This window comes from Gigantopelta aegis, chromosome 6 (assembly GCF_016097555.1).
Source record: "Gigantopelta aegis isolate Gae_Host chromosome 6, Gae_host_genome, whole genome shotgun sequence".
NCBI lineage: Eukaryota > Metazoa > Mollusca > Gastropoda > Neomphalida > Peltospiridae > Gigantopelta > Gigantopelta aegis.
In genome coordinates this window covers 69256700-69271314 of record NC_054704.1, presented here as the reverse complement: position 1 = coordinate 69271314, position 14615 = coordinate 69256700, and the positions used below count along the sequence as shown (strand labels likewise).

At 39.8% G+C, this 14615-nt stretch overlaps 1 protein-coding gene across 2 annotated transcripts; it reads left to right on the top strand.

Moving 5' to 3' along the window:
• Positions 1 to 693: 693 nt before the first annotated feature.
• LOC121376326 lies at positions 694 to 14275 on the top strand. 2 transcript variants are annotated; one of them, XM_041504170.1, is made up of 2 exons: positions 694 to 850; positions 12856 to 14275. In XM_041504170.1, the coding sequence occupies exons 1-2, from the start codon at positions 790 to 792 to the stop codon at positions 14202 to 14204; spliced, it is 1410 nt and encodes a 469-aa protein (XP_041360104.1). In that variant the 5' UTR covers positions 694 to 789; the 3' UTR covers positions 14205 to 14275. The 2 variants fall into 2 exon arrangements, with proteins under 2 accessions (XP_041360104.1, XP_041360103.1); XM_041504169.1 differs by lacking the exon at positions 694 to 850 and adding an exon at positions 9699 to 9853.
• Positions 14276 to 14615: the final 340 nt, after the last annotated feature.

Here is a 14615-nt window from a genome sequence, read left to right as displayed (position 1 = left end):
ACTGATTGGCTATAATGAGTCGGTGTTCATGAACAGGATTTCACAGGTGACAAAAATGAAGCACGACCAATTTGGGTAATTTTTAAACAAGCTGATTTTGTGAAAAAGTTAATAGATAAAACTTTATTGAAATGAGAATTTTTGTAAGGTTTGATGAGCAAAGTTTCCATAAATATGCGTCATATCCGCCAACTCTCGCTTAGGTGTGGTTTGTATGGGTGTGAACATTGTCACAAAAATGTACCCCAAATCATGCAGTTTGGAAATTAGGGCATATTTTTGATTGAAGTAACATAACAATTTAACTCAAAATATTTTAAATTAGTCATCATTATAATGAATAAATTATGACCGTATTTGTAATTTCTTTGAGACTAAAATACCTGGGCCCATATTTTCGAAGCAATCTTAGCCTACGAAATCGTAAAATTATCGTAAGCTATGACGTCACTATGGCATGTTCTGTAGTGACGTCACACCCTACGATGGTTTTACTATTTCGTAGCACTAAGAGAGCTTCAAAAATATGGGCCCTGTATATTTCTTTATTCTTAAACCATATATGGGCATTGAGGATGGCAGGGGCTAGCTAGCATGCTTAAATCTCAGCTGAAGATACACGAATAACTGTTGCTGCTAAATATAGTAGTCGCGTGACGTAATTTATCACATGTTTGGGTTTTGTTGTCATCACGTGTTCACAATGCCATGACGTCACTCACGCGTTCCTTGTTACTATTTCTTAGTTGGAAACTAAACATGTGATCTAAAAATTGCAACCGATTCCCTATGAAGATAATTGGCAAGACAGTAGGTCGTCAGTTACTGTTAAAACAGGTTTTCGGGAAAGGTGAGTTAACCGCCCAATTTAAGGCCACCGCAGACCTTTGCAACAAGGTGCAATTTTTGTTGCATGCAACAAAAATCGTACGTCGTTGCATCGTGTGCGCTAGCCTGCGATGCAATTTTTGTTGCATGCAACTGAAATTGCTCTGATCAAACATGTTTGATTTTATTGCATGTAATTGCATCAAATTGCACGCTGTCGCAAACGTGTGCGCCTTCCATGCAACAAAACGTTGACGTAATAATTTAAACTGCCAATGAACGGATAGATAGTGATCACATGACTCAAAATGGCAGCCTCCAGCAGCATGTGGTCTACAGAAAAAGACGATGAATTAATGGTGATGTGGCAGACAGTGTAATATCTGGCCTCAGATTACAGTTATCTTCCCATTTGGTTGTCCAAAATCCGGAAGTTTCACCGCGCAAGTAGTCTGCTGTTTGACTGTGATTATTTCATGGCAGACAGCTATGAAGTGGCAACTGTTTGACTGAAGTGACAGGGGATAGCATGTAGTTTGTAAACATGTGTAACTTGTTGACATTGAAGACTTGTTTGTGGTAATTCCGGCCCATGCAAAAGTAGTGCTTTTTGTGTAAAATGGGTGTACTCCGGCCTGGTTTAGAGGGTGTGTCTGTTTAAACCAATATGCTGGGAGAAAGAGCTGGACAACAGGGGTTGTCCTTTTCAGGGTATGTGTCCCCCATGCAGGCAAAGGTACATACAAAACTTCACGGGCCTGCTGATATTAATAAAAATGTTATAGCCACTAAGGCTATATAGAAACATATAGCGAAATTAATTGTGGTCTGAGGCCATCTTTTTGACACAACATCACCTGAATATAGCAATAGGGCTAAAAGGGAGATGTGTCTTGCAGAGATGGAATCTGCGCTTGGAATATCAGGTATATCACATGTTTGGGTTTTGTTGTCGTCACCATAGGTACTTGATGACAGGATAATAAACCATTTCCAAATGACACTAGTACATGATACGGTGGTTGCTGCATTGAGTTAGTCACTGTGCTTAAAAGCCCAATGTCCGAGTACTTTTCTTTTTTTTTTCTTTTTTTTTAACAGCACCCTATCCTAAGAATTTTGATTCGCGTTTTATTCCCGGCCATGACGAAATGAGGATTTTACCCCGCCCATACTGCAAATTTTAAAACACGAAACAACATGAGAAAAATGTAAAAAAAAGTAAAAAAATACTTTTACAGCTTAATTTGTATCATATGCTTCTTGAAAAATACCGTATGACTTTGATATAATCAGGTATTAAAAACACCTCATCAGGACCATAAAAAGAAGAAGGTTTGCAACTCCGACCATCTCGGACGGAATTAAAGTTTAACCTTTCAGGTCAACCAATCAGAAATTAAATAAATAACGCCGGAAAAAGATCGTACAAAATAACAAAAAGTGAACAGAAGAAGCCAAAAGTACCGAACAGGTATAGCGACATTAGTACTGGAATAAAATAAAATAAAATAAAAATAAAATAAAATAAAAATAATATATACATATATATTGACAATAACTTTTAAATTACATGTTTTTAATATTTGTAATATATAACTTAAATCAAAATAATGCAAAATAATGTGCTATCGTGGTATTAATTAGGCCTTAATCACGGAGTTAATGCTGAATACAAAGCAGACGACAGACTAAAGCTTAGCGTGGTGAGGGTATAGTTTTAAATATTTCATCTTGAAAAAAAATATTAAATCGATTCACTGGTGTATATAATTGTTGTACTCACGAAAAAGGAAATCATGCGTCTGTTTTGCTCTAGCTACATCTGACGCAGGCGCGTGTACACAGGTTTTCGGGGTCGAACCTTCCCTCGAGCATTTTTTTTTGTAGGCGAGCATGATCTGACCCCACCCCCTATAAAGTTTTATTTATGTGTAGGGTGAATAATACATTTCTAACAACACCACTAGAGCACATTGATTTGTTAATCATCGGTTGTTGGATGTCAAAATTTTAATTTTGACAGTCAGTCTCAGAGAGGAAACAAAGTACATTTATCCATTAGTAGCATGGGATCTTTTATTTCCACCACCAGATAAGATATATACCACGGCCTTGTATATACCAGTCATGGTACACTGGCTGGGACGAGAAAAAGAGTAATGGGTGCTGATCAGTTGTCTTGATGCTCCCAAACATTTCTTCAAACCCAAGGCCGAAATTACTTTGCCCTAAAAAATGTTTTATTATTTCAACCACTGTTTATCAGTTTAGGGTTGCAAAAAAAAAATTCATCGTGTTTATAACTGCAAATATGAACACACCGTCCCAAATTACAACCATGGCTACGCCAGTGGCGGTGTCACAAGCAATGGAATTGAGGTTTCTAACTTATTGCGTTCCAGTTAAACATAAGCTTGTGAGACGGGGACAGGAGCGGAAGGTGCAACTACCTCCAAAAAAAATGGAACAGAAACTCAAAATCGGACTAAAAGTGATCGAGATATTCGGCCAAAATGTGCTAATATGAGAAACTTTTTACATGTATTTCCAACATTCTACCCTCAAAATCAGCTGTGCTCCGTGTAAAAATGCTGAATGGATCGTTTGCAACCCTATATGTATGCCCCCTATATGTATGCCTAAGTGTTTGGTAGTATTACTAATAGGAATAAATGTCGTTATTCAGAATTGGGCAAATTTTAAATCATCTTTTATAATTGTTAAACATAAACAGTAGCAAAAAAACACTATATTGCCTCGAAAAGGCGTCTCTAGGCATATATATTTGAAAGATTTCCTGAGGAGGCATGGCCCCAGACCCCTCCCCCTCCCCCCCCCAAGATATGTCGCTCCCTTCAGTTGCCCTTTTCATAATTATGGAACCCAACCCTGTTAAAAATCCTTAATCAGCCCTTGTAATATATATATATTCTTATTCATACAATAATTTATTCACACTACACAAGGTAAAAATAATACCATAAAAACAAATGTGTTTCGGTATCTTGCTTGACTTTAGGCATAACTTCCAGTGAATTCGATGTGCGATAATGATATTAATGATGATATATATATCTAATTAAATTTTTTCAATACAGAAATAAACAAACAAAAATTGAATTAAAACAAATAAAAATATGTGAATAATTATGTATTAAATAACGTATAAATGTGTAAATTAATGTCAGTATGCAAATGACACAATTATGTAATGTTCATGGAAATTTCGAAAAGTGTAACATTATAAAAAATTATAAAAGATACTGAATATGTTCATGGTACTACACTACTGCATTAAAACAAGTTTTTCCATTCTGGGGCCATCATAAAGTACGTATGCAAAAAATATGAAGTTTTTACACATTCACACACACACACACACACACACACACACACACACACACACACACACACACACACACACACACACACACACACACACACACACACACACACATTTTTAAAATGTATTTTATTTACTTTTTATAATTTTATTTCTTTGGCCTAACACAAAAATAAATATTAATATAAAAATATAAACAAGTATACGTCGTACAATTGTGTCTAACACTGCCTTACGAGGACGTAAAACGGGACCGTTTTGAATAAATGCTAACAATACTAATAAATGCTAATAATACTAATGGAAATGATAATGATAATTTTTGCAATGACACACACACACACGCAAATAAAGAAATAACAAAGTAAACTACAAAGTACGCTACTGAAAATCAATTAACGCTGTTGTGGCATTTCAAGGTATTTCCTTACAGTAAAAAAACCAACACCAGTATAAAAATGTAGACTAAATTAGGTTATAAAGCAACACGTTATGAAATAATTCTATTGTTCACCACATACCATCACATTAGATAATGAAAAACAAATGTACCGCTTGTTCATTACTCATCTTTACGTTGATCTGACGGTGCTAACACCAAATTATCCCATTGGTTGACCTGGTTGACCTGGAATATTAAAGGTCACTTCCGTCCTAGATGAGTACCAAGTTGCATGCCTTTTCTATTATTATATATTTGAATTTGAAAATGTAAGTTGTTTAATTACTTTGTATAATATCTACATTTGACATTTTATTGCAACTTCATAAACCAGTTCAGAGATTTAAAATGTTTAATTAATTAAACATCAATTATTTCAAGTCAGTTTTCAAATTTATATTTTTGAGTTCAGTGTAGGGAAAACGCTTGTTAAGCCTTGTAACAATATAGGCTACGTGTTAGTGGTTATCATTATTATTTATTTATTATTATTATTTTTTTCTCTTCCTCTTTGACAACAGCAATATTTTCAGGGGTTTGTATGTAGGCTAGTGTGTGCTAAGAGGGTTTTTGATGACCACCATCGAAACAAATACGTGAAAAAAAATCGCCATTTTGACTGTCACGTGATCACTGTCAGACTACAATTGCTGGTTGTCGCATGTGTGTGCGGATCAGTGCAACGAGAAAAAAAGTTGCTTTGCAATCATGCAATTTCAGTTGCATGTGACAAAGTTGCAAATGTCTGCGGTGGCCTTAATTACGGGGAAAAAAAGAAGACTTTACAAAAGCTAGTGTTTATTTTAAATTCTACGATCGGTTTGATAGCTACGACAAATTAAGTTATTATCATGGGTGAACCAGTTTCGGTGAGCATAAGCATTCGGTTCTAATGCATATCAATATTTATAAACAGACAGTTGTTATTCAAATAGCTACCTTTTTATTAGTATTTATTTATTTACATATAAGGACCATATATTATTGGCAAGTATCCGTAAAGTGAGTTTTACCAGCAGACGCCGTGACAATCATGTGAATTCAATAACAAGATAGCAGTACAGTTGAGAACAGAGAAAAATAGTTTTCAAAATTAAGTTTTCTTTCAAATAACAGTCTTTGAAAATCATAGACTAAAGGTATTAAGAAATGTGCCGTGTTTATGAGTTTTTTCTCGTTTTAACCTTATTTTTACGAACATTTCTGTGAATGTGACATTTGTTTACTTTCCCCATGCAAAAGTCAACGACGTCAGAAATCTTAAAAGGTACGCACTGTTGTGCACAAACGACGCAACCGCCGAAACAGGACTCTCACCGAAACAGGTTCACCGACGATACTATAGTCCGTCCCACAGGAAATGCCTTTTTTCATGCTATGTAATTTACTACAAGTTATTTATTTTAGAGCCGAATATTTTCTAAATTGAACACAAAATTTTTATTTTTTGTTGTTATTTCCAAAACACTTTTAATTTTCTTCTTACGTCAAACAAAATTGAAATTAAAAAAAAAAAAAAACCCAAACAAAAAAACAACAACCCCAACACACACAAAAACAACAAAAAAAACATTTTTGTCTGATAATTGGACGGACTATAGCCTAGAATTCAGAGCGGTACCCAGCCTGAAATAACACAGGGCAGTAAACGTGAATCAATGGAAGAAGGCTTTTTTCCCCAGCTAGATAGATAAATAGATAAATAATAAACAAATAATAATAATAATAATAGTTTTATTCAGGCCCGTAGGTAGGATCCGAGAAGAGGGGTATAGCCCATCCCCCACTTCAGAAAAAATATACTTTTTTAAATAGGCCTAAAGATAAACTATATACTTTGTGCGCCCCCTCCCCCCCCCCCTTGTGATTGTTCCTACAGGCATGTTATCTTTATTTATATAGAACAGGAAAAAGAAAATTCATTTTCGTCCTTGAGGTGTATAGCCCCCGCCCCCCCCCCCCCCCCCCCGTCCCTCCGCCGGTCCACGATTCCTACGGACCTGTAGAACAAATCTGTCAAGCCAATCCCGCTAAATTCGTCACCACTGTAGCGTCTTCTCCTTTTACCGATGAAATCGAATTAATAAATACAAATAATACTGATCACTTAGGCAAAAAAAAAAAAAAAAAAAAAAAAAAGAGGAGGAAAAAGAAGAAGAAAAGAAATTGTCGGTCCCTGGTCGGACTAAAGTGTTTGTTTTTCTTTTCTTTACCCACCCAATCCCCACCCTCGGAAAAGCATAGACTGCACAGAACAGGTGCCGTGGTTTGTGCCATCCTGGAATGGTGAATTGAAAACCCCTTACCACTAATAAAAAAAAGTAGTAGGTTTCCACTCTAAGACTATATGTCAAAATTACCAAATGTTTGACATCCAATAGCCAATGATTAATAAACCAATGTGCTCTAGTGGTGTCGTTACACAAAACAAACTTGGTGGTTATTAATAATACAGCAAGCTACGATCACCCAAACTAGGCCTTTGGTCTCACTAAATAGATGCCATCTGCCACTGGAATCCATGTTAAATTGCCCATCTCCAAATGAAGGAAGGCAGGAAATGTTTTATTTAATGACGCACTCAGCACATTTTATTTCGGTTATATGGCGTCAGACATATGGTTAACCAGCGTCATTAAATAAACCATTTCCTTCCTTCCTTCCTGTAATATTAAGTGACAAGCGTTTATAATAATTATTGGTTGCGGTATACAGTTCCTTTTATTCATTTCAACTTATTTTTGTGCTTATATCCAATAAAGGTTCAAACACGCTGTCCTAGGCACACACACCTCAGCTATCTGGGCTGTCTATTCAGGACAGTGGGTTGGTTGTTAGTTGGTTAGTGGTTAGTGAGAGAGAGAAGAGGGTGTAGTGGCCTTACACCTTACCCATTGATCCCTTAAGAACTCACTCTGGGTTGGAGCCGGTACCGGGTTGTGAATCCTGTACCTACCATCCTGTAGGTAGTACTAAACCAAATAACTTCCGGCTGGGTCAAAGTTCGAGGTGCACCCAACTTTTGATAGAGAAGTGAACACCACAAGTCCTGTGATTGGTTATAAATGTGAGTGTGTTGGTTGTAAAAAATAATAGTTTCATCTGGGTAAAAAAAAATATGCAATTTTATTTCATCTAGTACCAATGTGTCAAGTAGCCTTGTGCTTGAAACATGTATGGGGTACTTGTAAAAAAAAGTACTCAAATTTTGTGCGGAACTAGGGTAGTCATAGACGCTACCCGTTATCTCAGAAACGAGCAGCTTGACCCCCCCAATTGTTTCTGATTCACTTTAAGTGTGAAGGGTGGTAGTATTTATATCCGTGGCGTTTATGTCGATTGATACGCTACAGGTAGGAGTTTTAGCCACATATGTTACTATTGTCGTCTATGGGATTTGATTTGGTAGTATACACCCTGTAGTCCGATGGCTTAACCATGACGCCACCGAGGCCGGTTGCTTCCTTTTGTATCTGTCGCGAAAAGAGTTGTTGTTTTTGCATTGATCCTTTCATTCCTTCCTTCCTTCCTTCCTTCCTCCTTCATTCCTTCCTTCCTTCATTTAAACTTATTTTCGAGCTTATATGAAGAACTCTGTTCTGAGCTGGGCTGTCATAGCAGGACAGTGGGGGGGGGGGGGGGGGGGGGGGTAGTTGTTAGCGAGAAAGAAGTCGGTGTAAAGGTCTTAAACTACATTTATACTCCACCACCGACTCTTGTTGGCGAGTAGTGGACTCGCCCAGTCCTGCTTCTGTTCAAACCTAATACTCTTTGTTTTTTTCAATGAAGTCGGTGTTGTTTTAACACAGTTCATATTCAATTTTTTGGTGCGCGTTCGTTCTACGTTTTTTTTTAGTTTACCTAATAAAAAATAAATTTCAGTTTCGCATGAGGTCGGCAATCAAGGTATAAATTGACCTTTACGCCTACCCATTGAGTCGTTAAACTCGTTCTGTGTGTGAGCCGGTACGGGGATACGAACCCAGTACCTACCAGCCTTAATTCCGATCGATTACGCGCGACACCACCGAGACCGGTGCATTGACCCATTTTTGAAGCCTAATTATTTGTAATAATGAAGCACATTCTTAACCTTGGTGATAGGCAAGGTTTATTAAAATAAATTACATTTTGTTTTTCATCATGAGTGGAAACTGATTGGCTGTAATGATTCGGTGTTCATCAACAGGATTTCACATGCAGGCGCGTATTCAGGCGGAGGCCCAAGGGGACCGCCTCCCCTCCCCATTTTTGGTCAAACAATATATATTACAGATTACACCATCTGTCAAGGACCTTTAAATTCTATTTTCAAAAACAAAAACGGCTTTTGGGGCACCTTTATTTAAAAAAAAACGTGGATCTGCGCCTAACATGTGACAAAAATGGAACACGACCAATTTGGCAGGGGCGTAGCGTGAGCTGGACCGGGGTTGGAATATGAACCAAGTGGACCTTTTCTATTTTGTTTTTGCACCACCAGAAACTCCATATGTATAAACCTGTATGTTTTAGTTCTGAAAGCGGACCATTTACTTCAGCGGGGGGTTGGGGTGGGGGTTGGGGTGGCAGGGGGTGGGGGTGGCAGGGGGTGGGGTTGGTTTCGTCCGACTCCCCCACCCCCCCCCCCCCCCAGCCTACGCCCCTGTTTGGATAATTTTCAAACAAGCTGATTTTGTGAAAGATTTAACAGCTAAATCTTTTTTGAAATGAGAATTTTTGTAAGGTTTGATGGGCAAAGTTTCCATAAATATGCGTCATATCCACTAACTCTCAGTGGGTGTGGTTTGTATGGGTGTGAACATTCTCAAAAAGGCACCCCAAATCATGCAGTTTGGAAATTAGGGCACATTATGATGGAAATAAATTATGACCCTATTTGTAAATGTTTTGAGACGAAAACACCTGTATCTTTCTTTAATGTTAAACCATAGGTGGGCATTTAGGATGGCAGGGGCTGGCATGTATAAATCTCAGCTGAAAATACACAAATAACGTCTTCTACCTATTTTTCTGCTGCTAAATATAGTAGTTGCGTGACGTAATTATCAAATGTTTGAGTTTTGTTGTCATCACGTGTTAACAATGCCGTGACGTCACACACGCGTTCCGGGTTACTATAAATTTCCTTAGTTGGAAACTAAACATGTGATCTAAAAATTGCAACTGATTCCCTATGAAGATAATTGGCAAGGCAGTAAGTCGTCAGTTCCTGTTAAAACAGGTTTTCGGGAAAGGTGAGTTAACCGCCTAATTACGGGGGGAAAATGAAGACTTTACAAATCTAGTGTTTATTTTAAATTTTACGATCGGTTTGATAGCTACGACAAATTAAGTTATTATCATGGGTGAACCAGTTTCGGTGAGCATAAGCTTTCTACGCTTCAAATGAACACTAAACTGGCCGCTATGTAGCCAAGATCACCGCACGTGCGTCAAAAAACGGTAGCATGCATCAGCAGTAAATATTGTTAACTACGTAACCTGTTTCGGCGAGTGAAACGTTTAGTAGTATAGCTTACAGCCAAATCTTTCCAACAAAACGTTTCAGTGTTTTATCAAAACATATATGTTATTCAACAAAACGTACTTATAATAATTATATATATATATATTTTTTTAAAACAAATTACAAAATGGAGTCCTCGAGAACCAATGTTAACAGACAACATTTAAGGAAAACACATATAACAATTCTGATGTCTTGCAATCTGTTACAAGTTGGACAAATGGTAAAATTGTTTGGTTAAAAATATAAGCTGCAGTCTGAGTTTTAATAAATATATAAACAGATATCCAGAAAGATATTTATGTTAAAAGATATACAGACCATATTTTTTTGGCAATTATCTGTAAAGAGAGTTTTGCCAGCAGACGCCGTGCCAGTCATGTGACGTCAGTAACAAGAATGGTGCTGGGGTGTCGTTAAACGTTCATTCATTCAATAACAAGACAGCAGTACAGCTGAGAACAGACAAAACAGAATACTTATAATGGTAAAACTGTTTGGTTAAAAATATAAGCCGCATTCTGAGTTTTATTAAATATATAAGCAAAACAAACCTTCACTCTGATCCCTCTTCATTGGTCATTGCGCCCCTTCATTTGCCTTGGTTCCCCCCAAATGCTTTCCTTCACATTTTCCATATAGCCACACCTTTTATGACTTGGACTTTGCCCCCACATATGGGCCCACAATGCCATGCTGCATCAAACTATTATTAGTTGATGCGGAACTGCATTACTTTTGGTATAGATGGTGCTATTGTGGCTACCGCAGGCAATTTGAAAAAACCAAAAAACCCCACAAAAACAAATTGACGCGCATGCTGACCAGAGATCATCCGTAACTACCCCCCCCCCCCCCCCCCCCCCCCCAAGTTGGTATGGGTTCTAAGGTCTCACTACCAATGAACCCATGTTAAATTACCCAACTTCAAATGAAGATTGCCAGTAGAACGGGTTCTTGTTGGCACTAACAACATGCACCATTGTGAACATACATTATATAAGCATTTATTTTCACTCCAAAATTGAGAACATTTCCATCTCATTTTTTTGTGTGCTATATAATAGCATCTGACTGTAATACCGGTCCGAACATGCGGTTCATTAACCGATTCACTCCGGCTGTCTCTTACGCTATACACCCATGTCCCAAAAGGTCAATACACAATATTACAAATTGGCATGGGCACAATACAACCAGAAGGCTTACCATTAAAGGGACAGACCCTAGTTTTTAAACACTAAGGCATATTTTTTCACCTAGACCCTACTTTCAACCCATAAAATGGACACTAAGTTTAGTTAATTTATAAACCTGTAACAAAGTTGGATACAATAGAGTAAAACAAGAATTAGTAACATTGAAATACCCTTAAAAATAGATTAAAACGCGACTCCATCACCGTTACTTCTCAGATGCACATGCGTTTTTAAAAATATGAAAAATGCATTTTGTGGTATTAGAAACACCAGGATGACCGGAAACACTTCGATTGTATGGAAATGGATAATCTAAACAATAAAATATAAGTAATGTTTGATTTTAGTGATCATAAACTGCTCTAATAGTGAAAAAAATATGCCTTAGTGTTAAAAAACTAGGGTCTGTTCCTTTAAACATACATATTGTTTTAATTCTTCATCATTTCCTAGAAGGGAATATGTGAACCATAACTTGTGTCACAATTAGGAACTATAGTGGACCGTGATCAATGAACTCTCACCCGGAAGTGATCTGTGCAATGAGACCTTAATTCTTCTTCAGCAAACACGTATCATTTCCTTTGTTAATATGTGGTCGTTTGAGGATGTCAGTTATTTCTGCCAACTACAACTAATATTTCCAGATACAGTGGCACTGTAGTCCAAAGGCTAGGGTGTTTACTGTCTTGCCCTTTGGAAAAAGAATATAGACATTGGTATAAGCAAGATATCATATTTGGAGGAACCCACACTGGGAGGAAGAGCACCCACACATACTTTTACACGTGTTGTGGGGCGACACGCAAATATAAAAGGTGTTGGGAGAAAAAACATGTGTGCTGCCACACCACCCCGCCCCCACCCCCAACCCTGCCGATCAGCTACTACAGTGCATATAAAGATCCTTGATTGCTTTATTTGTAGTAGTAGCTGCAGGTTTCCCCTCTCTCCTACTTCCTCGTCCCCTCTCTCTGTCTCTCTGTCTCTCTTTCTAGGGGCGGAACGTAGCCCTGTGGTAAAGCGTTCGCTCGATGCACGGTCGGTCTGGGATCGATCCCCGTCGGTGGGCCCATTGGGCTATTTCTCGTTCCAGCCAGTGCACCACCACTGGTATATCGAAGGCCGTGGTATGTCTACCCAGTCTGTGAAATGGTGCACATAAAATATCCTTTGCTGCTAATCGAAAAGAGTAGCCCACGAAGTGACCACAGCGGGTTTCCTCTCTCAATATCTGTGTGGTCCTTAATCATGTCTGACGCCATATAGCCGTAAATAAAATGTGTTGAGTGCATCGTTAAATAAAACATTTCCTTCCTTCCTCTCTTTCTTTCTCGCATATGTTGAAATACCCATAAATTGCATCTGTTGAAATACCCATAAGTTAGACACAGTAGTTAAAATGGCCCCAAGGTGATGTTAATCATCCTTTTTCTTTCCGTTTTTTTCTTCTTTCAGCTAAAAAAAATCAATGTGCTCTAGTGGCGTCGTTAAATAAAACAAACTTTACTTTTACTTTTTCTTCTTTCAGATGCGCCGAGAGCTATCGCGCCATACATCGAAGTATCGGGATTCGCAGCCTGCGTCTTTGCCATCATCACCCTTGTGGGCAGCATCCTGTTGATCTACACCATTCTCAGGTCCAAGCCGCTGAGATGTCACCACAGAAACTGCATCTTCCTCGGGATCCTGCTGGCCGACTTAGTGATGGGCATCTTAGCACTGCCTCTACTCGCGGCGTTGTACGCCAAACACGCGACCTGGAGCCACGGATGCATCGTCGCCGTCATGGTCGTCCAGTATATCGCGGCGGCCTTTCCCTTCCTCACGCTGTGGGGGCTGGTCATCCTCAACCTGGACCGCATCGTCCGCCAGTTCGCGGGGAAGAACCCGGATTCTCCCACTAAGGTCGGGATCGCTATGGGCGCGCTGCCGTGGCTTCTGCTGGTGCTGGTTGTGGTGCCCATCTCGCTGGCCTACAACCCGCTAGCCGACGGGTGGTCGTGCAAGTACACGTATGACACGGGATACGAGAAGGCGCAGACCACGGTGTGCTGCTTCCTGCCTTCCCTGGTGCTGTTCGTCACCACGCTCTACATCCTGCACGGAGTCTTCTTCAAGTCCCACGGGGGCGGAGGCAGAGGCCGGGACCAGGACCAGACGACGCTGCTCATCCAGAAGGACTCCTCCGAGTTTTGCACAGGCTTCGTGCCCGTGATCGTCACGTCTCTGGTGTCCATGATAATGCTGCTGCCGTCGCACATCGTGTACAGCATCCCCAAAGCCCAAATCACTACTTTCGATAACCGCAGCCTCTTCCTGTTCGTGCATCTGCTGGTGTGGGCGACCTCGGCCGTGTTTCCGTTCCTCCTGTTAACAGACGAGGATATCCGAGAAGAGGTAAAGAACACCCTCAGTTGTTTCAAGCGTCTGGGTGGCGGTGGCGGTGGCGGCGGCAGCAGAAAAGGCGGTGGTGGTAGCGGTTACGGTGGTAGTAGCCGTGGCGGTGGCGGTAGCGGTTACGGTGGTAGTAGCCATGGCGGTGGTGGTAGCGCTTACGGTGGTGGTAGTGGTGGCGGTGGTGGTAGCGCTTACGGTGGCGGTAGCCGTGGCGGTGGTGGTAGCGCTTACGGTGGTGGTAGTGGTGGCGGTGGTGGTAGCGCTTACGGTGGCGGTAGCCGTGGCGGTGGTGGTAGCGCTTACGGTGGTGGTAGCCATGGCGGTGGTGGTAGCGGTGGTGGTAGCCGTGGCGGTGGTGGTAGCGCTCACGGTGGTGGTAGTGCTTACGGTGGTGGTAGTGGTGGCGGTGGTGGTAGCGCTTACGGTGGCGGTAGCAGCCACAGTGGAAAAAGCACAGCTTCATCCAAGAGATACAATTAATGCACCTGGGGAATAATCCTCATTGGAAAACACTGATTAATTGTAGTACAAATAAATTACTTTGTGATGTAGACTGTTTTTTTTTTGTTGTTTTTTTTCATTTTCTCCAAACGATTTTCATGTTGGTGATGTCTTGGCTCTATAAACATATTTTGTTGTTTGAAATGGCACTGAAGTGTTTGTGTCGAGGTTAATAACAAATAGAAAATGATTGTTTTATAACGTTTATGAGGGTAGTTTTGAAACGTTTATGAGGGTAGGTTTGAAGCACACACTTCATGACCCTAGGTAATGAAATATTCTGGATTAAGGTGTGTGTGTGTTTGTGTGTGTGTGTGTGTGTGTGTGTGTGTGCGCGCGTGCGTGCGTGCGTGTTCATGTGTGGCTGTGGGGTGGGTATGAAGCACGTAT